Source organism: Myxocyprinus asiaticus, chromosome 39 (assembly GCF_019703515.2).
Source record: "Myxocyprinus asiaticus isolate MX2 ecotype Aquarium Trade chromosome 39, UBuf_Myxa_2, whole genome shotgun sequence".
NCBI lineage: Eukaryota > Metazoa > Chordata > Actinopteri > Cypriniformes > Catostomidae > Myxocyprinus > Myxocyprinus asiaticus.
The window spans coordinates 22,513,161-22,528,386 of NC_059382.1; the positions used below are offsets into that span (position 1 = coordinate 22,513,161).

At 37.2% G+C, this 15,226-nt stretch overlaps 1 protein-coding gene across 1 annotated transcript; it reads right to left on the bottom strand.

The window, feature by feature from the left end:
- Positions 1-125: 125 nt before the first annotated feature.
- Positions 126-11,124, bottom strand: LOC127430004 (junctional adhesion molecule 3B-like). Its single transcript, XM_051679395.1, has 9 exons — positions 10,996-11,124; positions 7,714-7,782; positions 7,502-7,615; positions 7,066-7,218; positions 6,393-6,595; positions 5,445-5,544; positions 1,722-1,851; positions 1,261-1,312; positions 126-870 (listed from the first exon to the last, which is right to left on the bottom strand). The coding sequence occupies exons 1-9, from the start codon at positions 11,042-11,044 to the stop codon at positions 835-837; spliced, it is 906 nt and encodes a 301-aa protein (XP_051535355.1). The 5' UTR covers positions 11,045-11,124; the 3' UTR covers positions 126-834.
- Positions 11,125-15,226: the final 4,102 nt, after the last annotated feature.

Genomic DNA, 15,226 nt, shown 5'->3' on the forward strand with positions numbered 1-15,226 from the left:
TTTCATGTTATTAATGTCCTGACTATACATTGTGATCAGCTGAATGCCACTTTGGTAAATAAAAGTACCAATTTCTTTCCATAAAAGCAAAATCTGTACATTATTCCAAACTTTTGGCTGCCAGTGTACTCTCATTAAAGACTACGCTGCTTCTCGCTTTGGCTTCAGTAAAACGTGTCGGAGACCTTCAAGCACTGTCGGTCAACGACTCCTGCACAGAGTTTGGACCAGGCTTATCAAAAGCCGTTCTTAAACCCAGCAGAGGCAACATGCCGAAAGTGTTTACCACTCCCTTCAGGGCGCAGGTTATTACCCTTCAGGCTAGTAGACATCGTTACACGTGCGAATCAGTAGCATGGCGTGATGGTATACATTCCCCATCGTGTCAGCTATGATGCAGCATTCATGACTGAATTGAAAGGGAACATTAAATGCTGCGTAAGCTGGCCGTGCTACTGAATCTTCACTACAAAAGTCAAGTGTCGCTTGCACCCTTCGTTCGAATATTCTGAAGAGATAGCACTGTGCACCACCATTATACACGCCCGCTGATGCACACAAGGGAGGCAGAGCACAAAATGCTATCTGTCAATTAAATTTGGTGAGATTAAAAAAGTTTCAGAGAATGGCTACAACTGCGGGGATAACCCCCAAAGCATCAGCGACGCAGCATTTCATTCTCTCATTTCAGGGAACCGTGGTTACAGTCGTAACCTTATCGTTTTCAGTTCTTGTAATAACTTTGGCAAGATAAAAAGCTCAAATTTATACACCTCTGCATAAGTCTCACAGGGCCTTCTCACAGCTGAAGCTCTTGTCTCCGCATCTTGGATTTTATATGACAAAGGAGGACTTGTGGCGAAAATGTCCCTGAGGAGGAGGATAAAGTGATATCAATCAAATTAAATAAAGTTAAAAGGTGGCAACACCAAACCAAAAATAATTCCAGCCACAGATCCTTTTCCAAGTAGAGATTTTACTGAGAGATTATTTTGAGGATTGCACTAATACCACTCTGAACTTTGGCAGCATAAATATATAAAAAAAAGCTACAGTGAATGATACATTAAAAAGTAACCTAATATGATAAATACAATCACATCCTGGAAGATCTTGAACCAACCATGTAAGAACTTTGCAAAAAGTGCTAACTACAGCCTCTATACATAACAAAAGTGCACTAATGGATGAAAATGAAATCTTTAATTAAATCTGTGGAGGTTTTTCATGTCACAAATTGACATTCTTTAAATGTCTTACCTCATCTGGACTGGCATAGTCCATCCTACTGTCATGTTGGGGTACTTTGTAGCTGTTGAAAACACAGTGCATTACTGTTAACAAAGTGCAAAATAGTTGAATTATCAAACTAGACTTGCATTTTATTTATTTTTTTCAAACTTAACCTTAAAGTTCTTAAAAAGTATAAAGTTTACTAAAAAAAAAAAAGCACACCTTAGCATGAAATGATCTTGAACATAAACGTTTGAATGGCGTTTATGCGTTGGTGGTTCAGGCTGAATTTAAAGTTCAGTTTATTACTAAGTTTAATACATACTGTATGGTTAGGGGTTTAGAAAAAACCCTAAATAGAATGATACAGTGCTTGCATGAAGCATCAGACAACATCAGAATTGTATGAGAGGACCAGTGCATTCTATGTGGTAATGGCATGACTGATATGTAAAATGTATTTAGTGGTTATGAAGGTTTTTACTCACTTGGTTTCTCTATGATCCTTGCACGAACAGTAGCCACTTTTCTGAATTTGACAGATGCCCACAGTGACAAAAATAAATGCTACCACTCCACCTAACACCTTGAAGAATATCCCCATAATGTCCAGATCATCTAGAAAGAACAGAAAATATGTAGGTGAAACAATGACTATTATTCCACTATGGTAAAACAATGGTAACATATACCACTAAATAAAGTTTTATTGTCATTTTTTTCTCATTCAAAAAGTTTTACTCTTAAATAAATGAATAGTAATTTTGAAACAAATGTATAAAATCATGAGCACTCACATGAGATAAAGACTCCAGTCATAGCAGTATTAACAATAAAAGCTGTTTTATTCTACACGGAGAAGGTTCACTCAGGGGGGCTGACGTGTTAAGATCACATGTCAGGCAGAATACAACTCGCTTAATCTCAGTAACCGCTTTGTTATTGAACATTTTCACTCATGGATTAAATGAATCTTGGCTGATTGTGAATAATGAATTTCTACAATGGCATCGGTAACTGAAAACTATTGCGTTTGAATGATGTTGCACCCAGGACTCTAGATGTCAGTGTAAGTCCAAGACAACATAAACAATAAATGACTGAGTGCACCTTTGGAACATGATAACACGGGAAGTCGGCATGTTTTTTCCGAGAGTTCCCGTACCCTAAAGTTGGCCACATTGTGCCGACTCACTGACAAGCGCCATGTCCTATTAGAAGCGTCTTGCATCAGCAGCGTGGGATACCTGGGTTAGGATCCCGTGTTCAAATCAGGAACTAATTGTGTTTGCATAATCAGTGACAAGCCACATTCATAGGTTGCATTTCCCCCCCCCTAACATTCAATTTTTACTCCACTGATGCTTAGGTATAGGTTTGGAGTTTGGGATAGAGGTAGGGCTGGGCGATATGTCGTAAAAAATTATATCTCTTTTATTTTGGGCTTTAATTTTGACACCGAAATTGCTGCAGTATTTACTTCAACTTCACAAAGAGCATTTATTTCGACACAGAAACGGCAATACACCTTTTTCACACTCTTTGGAATGCAGAAGTAAACAATTGCAGGGTAAACTTCGACAGCGGTGAATGGGAGACCACAGCAAATTTCATTTTCACTTACCCCTTTGCTCCAAGAACAAAACAAAAAATCCACTATTACATCTGAATGACTTTCCAGAAGAAAAAAATAAATAGAGAGCGGTGGATTAAGACAGTCAGATGGGAGAAGATGCCAAATTTACTGTCACTTTCTCAGCAGTTGTAATAGAAACCCCCTCGCAGCTGTGGTAATTCATTTTTTAAAACTGATTCCAGGGTAATATAACACAGAGCATAATGTTATAAACTTACACTCAATATTTGTTTTATTTTTATTTTTTACATTTTTATCCCCTTTTCTCCCAATTTGAAATGCCCAATTCCCACTACTTATTAGGTCCTTGTGGTGGTGTGGTTATCAATCCAGGTGGTGGAGGACAAGTCTCAGTTGCCTCCACTTCTGAGACAGTCAATCCACGCATCTTATCACATGGCTCGTTGTGCATGACACCGCGGAGACTCAGCATGTGGAGGCTTATGCTACTCTCTGCGATCCATGCACAATTTGCCATGCGCCCCATTGAGAGCAAGAACCTCTAATCTTGACTACGAGGAGGTTACCCCATGTGACTCTACCCTCCCTAGCAACCGGGCCAATGTGGTGCGATCTTTATGAAACTTAATGGCCAAATGAAAGCACATTAAAATCATCGCAATATTCACGATATTGGTCAATTTTACATCGTCAGCAAAATTATCTCGATTATATCATTAATATCCGGTACATCGCCCAGCCCTAGTTAGAGGTAGGATGGCCAGATGTCCCGTTTTTCCCGGGACAGTCCTATATTTAAGCACTTTTTCTAGTGTCCCGACTTATTCTGAAAAAATTGTGTTTTGTCCCGTATTTCCCCTCTCCTCAAATTTCTCTATCGCCTATGCGGCTTTCTCAGTCACGTGAATATATATATATATATATATATATATATATATATATATATATATATATATATATATATATATACACTCAAAGGTAGCCAAGGATACGGCTTGTAAAACCAATAAAATCACACCGTGTTTCTTGAAGTACATGATTGGATTAAACTATCCAATCACAATCCCCTATCAATAGACGTCCAGTTAGTGAACTGATTGAAGAGTCAGTTTGAAAGAGCACACAGATGAAATTGTGGCTGGAAAAATGTCAAGGAAGCGTGCATGTACATTTAATGAGGATCTTCAAAAAGAGTTTACATTTCTAAAAAAGGAGTCACAGACAGAGCCTAGTAAAGTGAGGTGTGAGAATTGTGGCGCTCGTTTTTCCATCGCCCATGGAGGCCGCACCGACATCGCGCAGCATGTTCATACAAAAAAAAGCATGTGGATGCTGCTAAAAGTGCCACACCAAGTGTTAGCGATTTTTTTTGTGAAGCAAAGTTCAGATTCTGACAAGGTGCACACAAATGAAGGACTTTTTGCTTATCATTCTTTTGTGCACGACCATAGCTTTGCACATTCATGACCATCCACTGTCTTGCAGGCCAGGCTGGAGAAATCATTTATACCCTCTGACATTAAAATGCAGTTGGATGCACTGGTTGAAGCTGGTGACATGCGAGTGGATGATTTCTTTTGTGCAGTGAGAAACTTTTATTCAGCATCGGTGGATTACCTCCAAAATTGGAGCCGCTCACTGGAGAACACAGAAAAACTTGTGTGGGCCCTCCTGAGAGACATCCCAGAGTGGAAAGACATTCAGAGCAGCCTCGAACACTTCTACTCCAGAATTCCCACTCTCAGTTTGACTGATGAAACCAATCTGATGAGTGGGCTTGCACGAAAACATTGTCACTCATCGCATCACTGAGTGGAACATGAACAAGACACCCGTGTCTGAGAGATGGACAGACATTTTTCGTGAGCTGGAGAGCAAAACCATCAACTTTGGAGTCTTAGCCAAAGTCGGGGAGTTTGTTTTATGCCTGCCTGGGACATCTGCATCTGTGGAGTGTGTGTTCTCATTAATGAACGCAGCATGGACACCGGATAAATCTCGACTCAGTGTAATAGTCATGAAGGCAATGCTTTTCGTACGTCTACATTTTGGACTGGACTGCTCTGCATTTTACGATAAGCTCTTGAAAGACAAACACACGGAGAAAAATTGCTGCCAGCGAAAAGTACAAGGTGACAACTGTTACAGATGTGGATGCACCCTCTACTTCGCATAGATCTGCGCCTAGGTAAGGAGTTGCGTGTTCGATTCAAGGGTGTGCTGAGTGAATCCAGCCAGGCTTCCTAAACAACTTATTGGCCCAGTTGCTAGGGTGGGCAGAGTCACGTGAGGTTACCTTCCTCATGGTTGAAATATGGTTCTTCTCACTCTCGGTGGGGCATGTGGTGAGTTGTAACGCCAAGGTGAATAGCATGAGCCTCCATACACACTAAGTCCCCATGGTAACACGCTCATCATGCCACGTGATAAGATGCGCGGGCTGACAGTCTCAGAAGTGGAGGCAACTGAGATCCGTACTCCGTCACCTGGATTGAGGCGAGTAACTGTGCCACCATGAAGAAGTAGAGAGCATTGGGATTTGGCACCCCCCCCCCCAAATAAAATAAAAAACAAATAAAAAAATGAATTGCTAGTTTAAAGCCCCCACACTTACAGACTTCCATGGGCTGTGGACTGCACTTTGAAGATCCAGCCTCATTCATGGCCTGGCAATGATATTCTCCTGCATCCTCTTTCTTCACAGGCCGGAATTTCTGTGGACCGTAAACAAATCAAACGCTGAGCAAGCGCAGTTTATAGTGAAACTGGTCAAATGCAACTTAATTATTCCATAATGTAACAGTACAATCTTCACAAATCAAATAAATTGGTGATTTAAAAAACAGAAACACATAACTTAATCCAAGCCTCTTATTTTAACTTCAAAGCTTCAGAGGACTTTTTGATACTTTTGTGGTGCTTTTGAATCTTTTTTGAAGCTTAAAATTTCCAGTCACCATTCATTGTAATGAAAAACAGTGACCAGTACATTCTTCAAAATTTCTCCTTTTGTGTGCCACGAAAGGAAGTCAGAATATTCCTTTTTGGGTAAACAATTCCCATACTTAATTTGAACTTGAAGGAATAATTCACCCAAAAATGAAAATTCTGTCATGATTTACTCACCCTCATGTCATTCCAAACCCATCTTATGCAAATGCAAAAAATAATCTTCTCAATAGAATGGCAGTTGACAGTGATTGTAAAAAAAACTAAAAACAACCAAAAGTATCATAAAAGTAGTTAATGCAGCTTGTGTGTCATATTCCAAGTCTTCTGAATGCATACGATGGGTTTTAGTGTGAAACAATCCAAAATGTAAGTAATGAGAAGAGCTTGTTTACAAAAGCTTGCAAGTTTGCATTGTTTTTATAATAGGGTTTGTCATAGAATAGGGTCTGAAAATTAACCTAAGAATGGCTTTTGAATGGATGTCTCTGCATATTAAACTAGGATGGGAGAAAGCATTTTAACACTGAAAAAGTTACACACTACACACAGAGAACAATGTAAGGAATTTTAATTGTTTCTACTTAGCATGACAGCAAAACAAAATACTTACGAGTGAACCAGTCTCTGTGTTCATGATGTATGAAGAGTTGTAGAACTTGACACTGGTTTTTGGGTCCTCTGGTAGTTCCTCGTTGTTACGGAACCACTGGTACTGTGACTGAGGAAAGCCCTCGTTTTCAATACATCGTAGTTCTGTGGTGGAACCCACTGTTACAGCCTCTGGCACACTGCACCTGGGCATCACTGGCTTCACTGCAACACATCCAAAACAACACTCTGCCAATTCGGCATCTGAAATATTTCAGCTTTCTTTGTTTACATATTTTTCAGCACTAAAACCATATCCACGATAAGAATGGGAAGAGATTGTGCTTTAAGTAAGGTTTAAAATACTGCATGAGGGAAGCAGCATTAGCATTAAATCTAATGCTGTGCGGCATAAAATTCGCTCTCAGCTATATGCTCCCAACAGTAAGACCATGATTATAATCTGAGACAGTTTTGTGCATGCAGAGAAATCATAGGAATCATGTCAATCAGCTCAGCGGATTCATTCTGCCTTCAAGCCCACTGAAACATCTTTTTCCGGATAGTACAATCAGTCTTTGCGTGGGGCAGATCAGTGAAACATCAAGCGGTGACATCAGCAAGAACTGTATCTGTGGATTAAAACTCAAGCTTCAAGCTTCCACTGGCTGTGTAAAACTAAACCTGAGATGTACCTCTTACTGCCAGACTGATCAGTATTTCATCGAAGGGCTTCTGGTCATCGATGGCTGCGACCTCACAGCGATACTGTGCGGAATCTGATCTGGTGGCATTCAGAATCAGAAGGTTTGCGGGCTCTCTAAGCAATGCTCTGTGCTCCAGGTCACCTGAAAACATGAAACAGTTTAGTTTAATTTAGCTGGTTGAAAAGACAAGCATGCAGTCCCATACAGGTTCAAGCTGGTTTATGCTAGTCTAGCTGGTGGTCCAGCATAGCCATGTTGTTGACCAGCATGGTCTTTCTATTAAAGAGACACCAGCATACCAGAATTCCTTACTGAGGTCCAGCATTCAAAATACACGTTGGTGACCAGCAATGTGAGTCTTTTAATCAGAGTAGGGCTAAATACTTTCAACAACTAAATGACTTTATATAAATGAATACATTACCTGAAATTTTATTTAGGAAATACACATAGCTGGGTACACCATTTTTAATTTTCTTCCATTCAATCCTGGGATTGTTTGTAGAGATTGACTCTATCAAACAGGTCAATTCAATTGCTGTAAAGAAACAAAATACATCCATTATTACATCAATTATGCACAAATGAGTGAAAAAAATAGGTTAAAAACAGCATCATGGATAAGCTTCAACTTACACTCAAATTCATTGGCCCATACAGATTTTTCAGTTGTTCGGAGTATTACAGCAAACGCTGTACTGTGACCTGCAATAGATACCATAAATATTTTAACTCTGCTTTATAACTTCCACTACAGGTTGAGACTTAATGGCAAGAATTTTTGTTATTTAGCATAAAGAAAAAGAAGCATTATTTTCATGACAGTTAATCTCAAATGCCCTATAATGTGAAACAAACTCAGACTATCATGCAGAAAAACAATGATTTTTTTTTTTATTATTACATTATTTATACATCCTGGTATAATCTGTTTTACTTCTATCAGACAAAGCTGCTGGAAATGCACTTTTGTGCTCTTAACAACATTATCAAGTTATTGTAATAATGACCTCATTTTCAAACATACAGTAGTTGTTGAACTACAGCTTTTCTTTTTTCTTTTTGTGCAATTACCATGGCAAACAACAACAACAACAACAACAAATCATTCTCTGCAAATAATTTGCACAACTTTTTTTGTGTTTTGTAATGTTAATGGAAAGCAAAGTGGAAGATTATATTTTCTTGGAGAAACTATACCCAGAACTGAACAAATTTCTGCTGAAAATCCATGGACAGATTTAGAAGAGCCTCTATGTTTTTGGTTCCAGTCTGTCTACACCAACTAAAAAAGGTTAGGCAGTGTGATATAATGAAAAGGCGAATATGAAACAAACTATTTGGCTAAGCATAACTGTCCCGAAAGACTTCGCTCATATGAGAAATCAATTTGGGGTTTAGGGCTCTTACTATTTTCAAATGCATTTTCTACTTTTGTCTAATCTCATGAGATCCACAGGGTGTATTTACAGTGATCCATATGTGATAATCTGTGGTTTTAGCATCAGATTAAAATCTTACCATATGGACCTTTGCAGAGCATGGTGAGAAACCAAACCAAACATCTGTGGTGTTTCATCACTTAGGCTTTCAGTCCAAGCATCAGTTAATGTAGTGGGTACTTTTCTCAAGTACGGATCAATTCATTGAATTAACATGAATTAAAGCTACTTTATGGGAGACTGGAGCAAAGAGTCATATTGTAACAGCTGTATCTGATGACTTGGAGGTTTCCGGTGACGTTTCCAAAGCTGACTTTCCCACCGCATGCATCATGGTCTATTTTTACATCTGCTGTTGACATTTCCCCATAAGACAAGCTACATTATCTACCACTGAGAAGCATGCAGTCACTTTATGGAAGCAACAATAAAGTTATAAATGTTTGTATTTATATCAAACTGAAGAATATTTGTGCTTAAGCAAAATATACATTTTTCACTAAAGAACTTTTAGGAGTAAGCAAGGCTAATTGGAGAATAACTTTGAATAACAAGACGTAATGAACATGTGCTTCTTTCCAATGTATAGCAATGATTCTTAATCAAAATCATATCTCAAATTAATTTCTGCATTCCCACTCTGTAAAAAACAAAAAAGTCCCTTATTAACATTGTGTTAATTATGACTGTGCACTCCACAGTTGTTTGTTTATATTTTGTGGTTAATTACAACACAGTAGCTGACTGTTGTAATGTTTTAAATGGAATATCCTTTCGGTTTTGGGTTAGAACTGGCCAAAATATAACTTCTTTTTTCACTATAAATCTTGACATAAATCTCCTTGGCGATCATAATTTCAAGCTCGATTACATTTCCTAGTGCCATCTAGCGCTCTGTGCCGCAATGGGAGAAAGGTGCCTCAGGTTGTTCCTGGCAGGGTACTCAGCCTTACAGGCTCCATATGGTTAGAATTAGGGTAGGTACGAGGTTAGGGTTATCTGCTGCCTGCCAGAAACAAACAGAGGCACTTTTGTACAATTGGCGCTCTGCGCATGCATCAAGCACCAGGAAGTGTAATCGTGCTTGAAATCATAATCGTGCCTATATTGCAATGGCAAGATGTACAGTGAAAAGGGAGTTACATTTGAGTCCGTTCTCACCAAAAACCAATTGGGTTGCTTCAGAAGACATGGATTAAACCACAGGAGTCGTATGGATTACTTTTAGGCTGCCTTTACATGTTTTTTGGAGCTTCAAAGTTTTGGTCACCATTCACTTGCATTGTATGGACCTACAGAGCTGAAATATTCTTATAAAAATCTTAATTTATGTTCTGCAGAAGAAAGAAAGTCATACACATCTGGGATGGCATACGGGTGAGTAAATGATGAACAAATGTTCATTTTTAGGTTATCTATTCCTTTAAGACATTGTTTATAACATGCCTGTTTACGTAAACTTTCTCCAGCTTTTCTCTGAGTTTTCTACAATTCTACCAGCACTTAGTCTACAATTTTACACAGTAACAGTCACTGATCAAACTGAAATTAGGCTGAAGTTGAACCCATTTTAAAGTACTTTGGTTTTCAAAGAACTCTCTTGCCAACCACTGCTGCTTTGAGAATTCTAAGAGCAACCGTGGCAACAGATGAATGTAGCTACACCTCTTCACACATCACACATCTTGCACAAAGCTGATATTGTACTGAGATCAGTAGAGTCTAAGTCCAAGCTGATGAAATATGACACCTTACTACAGTTTCTCCATAACATGTCATGCCAGATACAATGAAAGAGTTAATTAAAATGCGTCCTATATTAGTTTATTTGGTGAAGATTTTAATCATTTCAAAAGTACTCTTAATCAGTAATGCAGATCCGTATCTCTCGAGAGATGCTTGACTGTTACACGACCAGCCCAATCACAAACATAAGAATCATGCTAAGGAATGCAAAATAAAGCAAATACCATTGATTGTCTCAAAAACTAATGAGTTGGCTACATAACCAGCATTTTGAATCTGGTGTGTTCAAACGCATTTATGATTATCAAATTTGAAAGTTCGAACGCGCCTGTGATTTAGAAATTCGAACGATCAAACGCGCCTGATTCTCTAATTAGAACGTTCGAACGCGCCTCTGTGATTCCCAAATTCGAACATTCGAACGCGCCTATGATGCCCAAAAATGCCGTTAAGGCAGCTCCCTATTTTTTTGAGACATCGCCGATACTATTCAGTGCAGTGCGATACAAAACCAGATAGCAATCCAATTGTATTAATCCAATCCGATTTTTACAAAACTACTTTACTAGAAAGCGGGAACTGTGTTTACACTGAATTCAGTTTGGCGTTAAATGGCAAGCTGGCAAACGATAGTAAAACCGAGGCAGGGGTCAGCGCGATGAATGCCATCACACGGAAACACGTCCGTTAATTCAACAAGAATTTACACTGAATAAGAAATATTACTCACACAGAAAGGACAGGAGCACTAAGGCAAGCGTTTGACGCCCGATCGCCATCTTGAGCCGATGATTTACATGCAAATGTTCTTAGCTGTCCAAACGGTGGGGCGGACAATCTGGAGGATGCTGCCGCTGATGAGTTTCCATAGCTACAAGGACATCTGAGCGGAAGACAGAGGAGTGGCTGAGACAGCAAGCGTGGACTTCCGGTTGATGCTGAGCATTAACATAAAAAGCAAATATATACTGCATAGATTGAATGGTAAACAGGGTATTAAGAGAGCACTTAAGCTTACGAGAAATGTGTAACATTTAGTTAATTAGCATTAGGATTATTCCTGAGTTGAATCTGATGTCAGCTTTGGGCTTGTGAATTTATGCCTTTATGGTTTAAAGGGGTTAAGACTGTTAAGTGAACACAGAACATGTAGGCCTGTTTATCTTAAAATGGTTGATACAATATCAATATATTCGGAGAAAAATAATTGTGTCTAGAATACATTTTACATTTAAACACCAGATGGCAGTGTTAGAAAGCCTATATCGTAATAAATATTTGTAAATATCTTTAACCCATCTTCTGTTGATACTGACTTTTTGTTAATGTATGGGGTCATTTATTATATTAATAATATGATATAAAAATAATAACAGTAATTTAGAAATTAACCTCTTATTTCCCCCTTATATGTTCATCTGGCTAAATATATTATTATATATTTAACCCTGTGTTGCATCATAATGTAGACATGCACTTTTCAACAATGAGACTGGTATTAATTTTTTCTCTATTCGGGGTGAATTTGAAACGTCGTATAAAATACAAGAAAAAATAAATAAATAAGAAGCACATTGAAATAGAAAATTGGGGTCTGTAAAACTGCAAACATAAGTAATGTAGCATTTTTCATAGGGGACGTTTAAAGTAAGCTGTCAAGTTAAAATTTTTGTTTAGTTTTCATGAGTAAAAGTCATAAGAGTAGAAGTCATAAAGTATTACTAGTTTAAAGTGGTCTTGGGGTATCTCTGTGTTTAAGACATTACTTACCACTGAATAGTAGAACAGAATAGAATAGAATAGAATAGAATAATAGTGAATGTCAGACATTCTTTCCTTGGATGACTGAGAATTCTCTTGCAACAGATGATAATATCTGCAAAGTACTAAAAGGTTCATATCTTGATGTGACGATAAAAGAAAATAATTTTTTTTTTTTTAAATTAAAAAAATTTAATTGATAGTTGTTTAAGCTGCTTATTATTGGTCTTCCAAACAATGCAGTGAAAAGTAACAACATAACAGAAGTCCCAGATGAACAACTTTTTTGTTATTATTATTATTATTTGTTTCCTTTTTATGTTTGGATTAGGAACATATGTGACCCACCTAATCCATTTAAAAAAAAATTTAAAACATTTGATTATTTATTTAGTAAATCACAAAAATAAATAAGCATATCTTATTCTTTTTTATTGTATTTTTTTTTTTAGACTATATTTTTTGCAATAGATAAAAGTAATACATTTCCCAGAGATCCTTGGTGTATCCCTACTTTTATCAGCCACTTTAAATTTGTATACGTTGTCATACTGTAAATTAAAAACACATACTGTTTAAAGAGGACAGTCATATCAAATTAAGGGCAAAATCCTGGTGGTGGTTTCAATGTAGAATCACACCCTGTCTGATGTTACACATACTGTAGCTTTCAAAGATCTGTGCACTGTATTGTTCATAATGTTAATAGGTAAGGCAAGGCAAGTTTATTTATATAGCACATTTCATACACAATGACAATTCAAAGTGATTTACATATTTTAAAGAAAATACAAGATACATAAAAAACAAACAAACAAAAAACAAAAACAATTAAGAACATGAAATAAGAATAAAAAGTAATAAAATAAATTAGATTTTTTTTAAATGATTAAAATGAATAAGAATATTAAATTTCTAACACCATCCATAACTGTTGTTAACCTTCCCTGATTAAACAGAGGATAACCAAAAATTGTTAACACACTTTAATTGTTGTCAACCTTTCCTGATCAAACAGAGGATAACCAAAAACTGTTTACACACACATTGAGAAAAAGTTAATTTTAATAAAAATAATTCAATAGAATAATTAAAATGAAAAAAAAAAATGAAAAAAAAAAAAAAAAAGACTAAAGCAAAATGATTCAGTGAAATCAACAAGTGCAGCACAATACACAGTCAGAAAATGCACAGCTAAACAGAAGTGTTTTCAGTCTGGATTTAAATGTGGCTACTGTTGGGGCACATCTAACCTCTTCTGGAAGCTGATTCCAGCTGTGGGTAGCATAATAACTAAACACTGTCTCAGCTTGCTTTGAGAGGACCCTCTGTATGTCTAACTGACTTGATCCTAATGATTTGAGAGGTCTGTTAGGTTTATATTCAGCTAGCATATCTGAATTTATTTAGGTCCTAGGCTATAGAGCGATTTATAAACAAGTAATAGTACTTTCAAATCAATTCTATGTGTAACTGGAAGCCAGTGTACAGACCTGAGGACTGGAGTAAAATGCTCAGATTTTTTGGTTTGGGTGAGAATCCTGGCAGCGGCATTCTGAATGAGCTGCAGGTGTCTAATGGATAGTAATAGCGTTTTTCCTTTTTTATTATAGTATATTTAAATGTATTATTTACCTGGTCACTTAAAAGGATAGTTCACCCAAAAAAGAAAATTCTCCCATCATTTAACCCTCTTGCCATCTCAGATGTGGATTTTTAGAAGAAATATCTAAGCTCTGCTGGTCCATTCAATGCAAGTGAATGATGGCCAGAACTTGAAGCTCCAAAAAGGACATAAAGGCAGCATAAAAGTAATCCATTCAACTCCAGTGGTTTAATCCATGTCTTCTAAACCATATGATAGGTGTGAGTGAGAAATAGAAATAAATAAAATAATAAAAGTCCTTTTTTAATAAATAATAATTAAAAAAAACTCCTTTCTGCCCAGTAGGTGGCTATATGCACGAAGAATGCAAATCACCAAAAACAAAGAAGAAGAAAATGAAAGTGGTGATTTATATATATATTTTTTTTAAAAAGGGCTTAAATATTTATCTGTTTCTCACCCACACCTATCATATCGCTTCTGAAGGCATGGATTTAACCACTGGAGTCTTATGGATTACTTTTATGCTGCCTTTGTGTGCTTTATGGACCTTAAAAGTTCTGGCCACCATTCACTTGTGTTGAATGGACCTACAGAGCTGAGATATTCTTCTAAAAATCCTCATTTGTGTTCAGCAGAAGAAAGAAAATTATACACATCTGGAATGACATGAGGGTGAGTAAATGATGAGAGAATTTCCATTTTGGTTTCCATCCAATTTCCATTTCTGCTTTAAATGAACTATTTTATATATACTGTATAATCAGAATGCATTTTTCATTTCAGTGTGCCTCATTCTTGGAGTTTAAATCACACTATTTATAATAAACAACACATTTGTTTTGCTGTACAATACAATTAAAAGAAGATAATCAAGTACTGTATGGCACTTTAATTGAGACTTAAATAAATATTGAACTTAAAGTATTTTGTTTTTGTCCTTATTTCTCATTCCAGGCGTCATTTTATCATTTAAGTATTATATTCTTAAACTAACTCTTTTTGCATTTAGTAACATGTCCGAGCCAGTAGAGCACAGCCGGCGAGACAGCCTGCGATCATACCTCCTCCTGCCACTGTTACACTGTGTTTGCGCACACTGTAAGTGACCAAACTATCCAGCGTTCTGCTGCCACTCGTGTCTGCTGCCACTCGCTTTAGTTCTCATGAAAACTACTACACTTTAAGAGCTTCATACATGATGCTTTGCTCACTATACAGTATATACTGCATTTATATATGATACATGATGTCTTGACTACACCTTTACATGCATGTTTACAGTATGTGTGTGTGTGTGTGTGTGTGTGTGTGTGCATTCAGAATGCTTTCAAATTTAGAATCTTTCAACAGCACTCATGAATTTGAAGATCATTTCAACAGTTACTTGATCTGCATCATCAGAACATATGTGACCAGGAAACCATGGCAACCATCTCAGGTGCTCTGGCAAGCTTGAAGCAAGGCCAGAGGAATGTGTTTCACAAGCTTGCATTAGTGTTAAATGGTGTTATACCTCACATCAAAGACAAACTGCCAGGGGTCTAGCACGGAAAAGATGCTAAAGTCATTTAGATATGCAGTGTTGAAAGTG

Bases quoted from the DNA above. Each gene is read 5' to 3' on its own strand.
- LOC127430004 (XM_051679395.1), bottom strand. From the start codon at position 11,044: ATGGCGATCGGGCGTCAAACGCTTGCCTTAGTGCTCCTGTCCTTTCTG. The intron at 5,545-6,392 runs GTAAGTATTTTG...TACGGTCCACAG, and splicing joins ACACAGAGACTGGTTCACTC to AAATTCCGGCCTGTGAAGAA. The intron at 871-1,260 runs GTAAGACATTTA...CCTCCTCCTCAG, and splicing joins ACTATGCCAGTCCAGATGAG to GGACATTTTCGCCACAAGTC.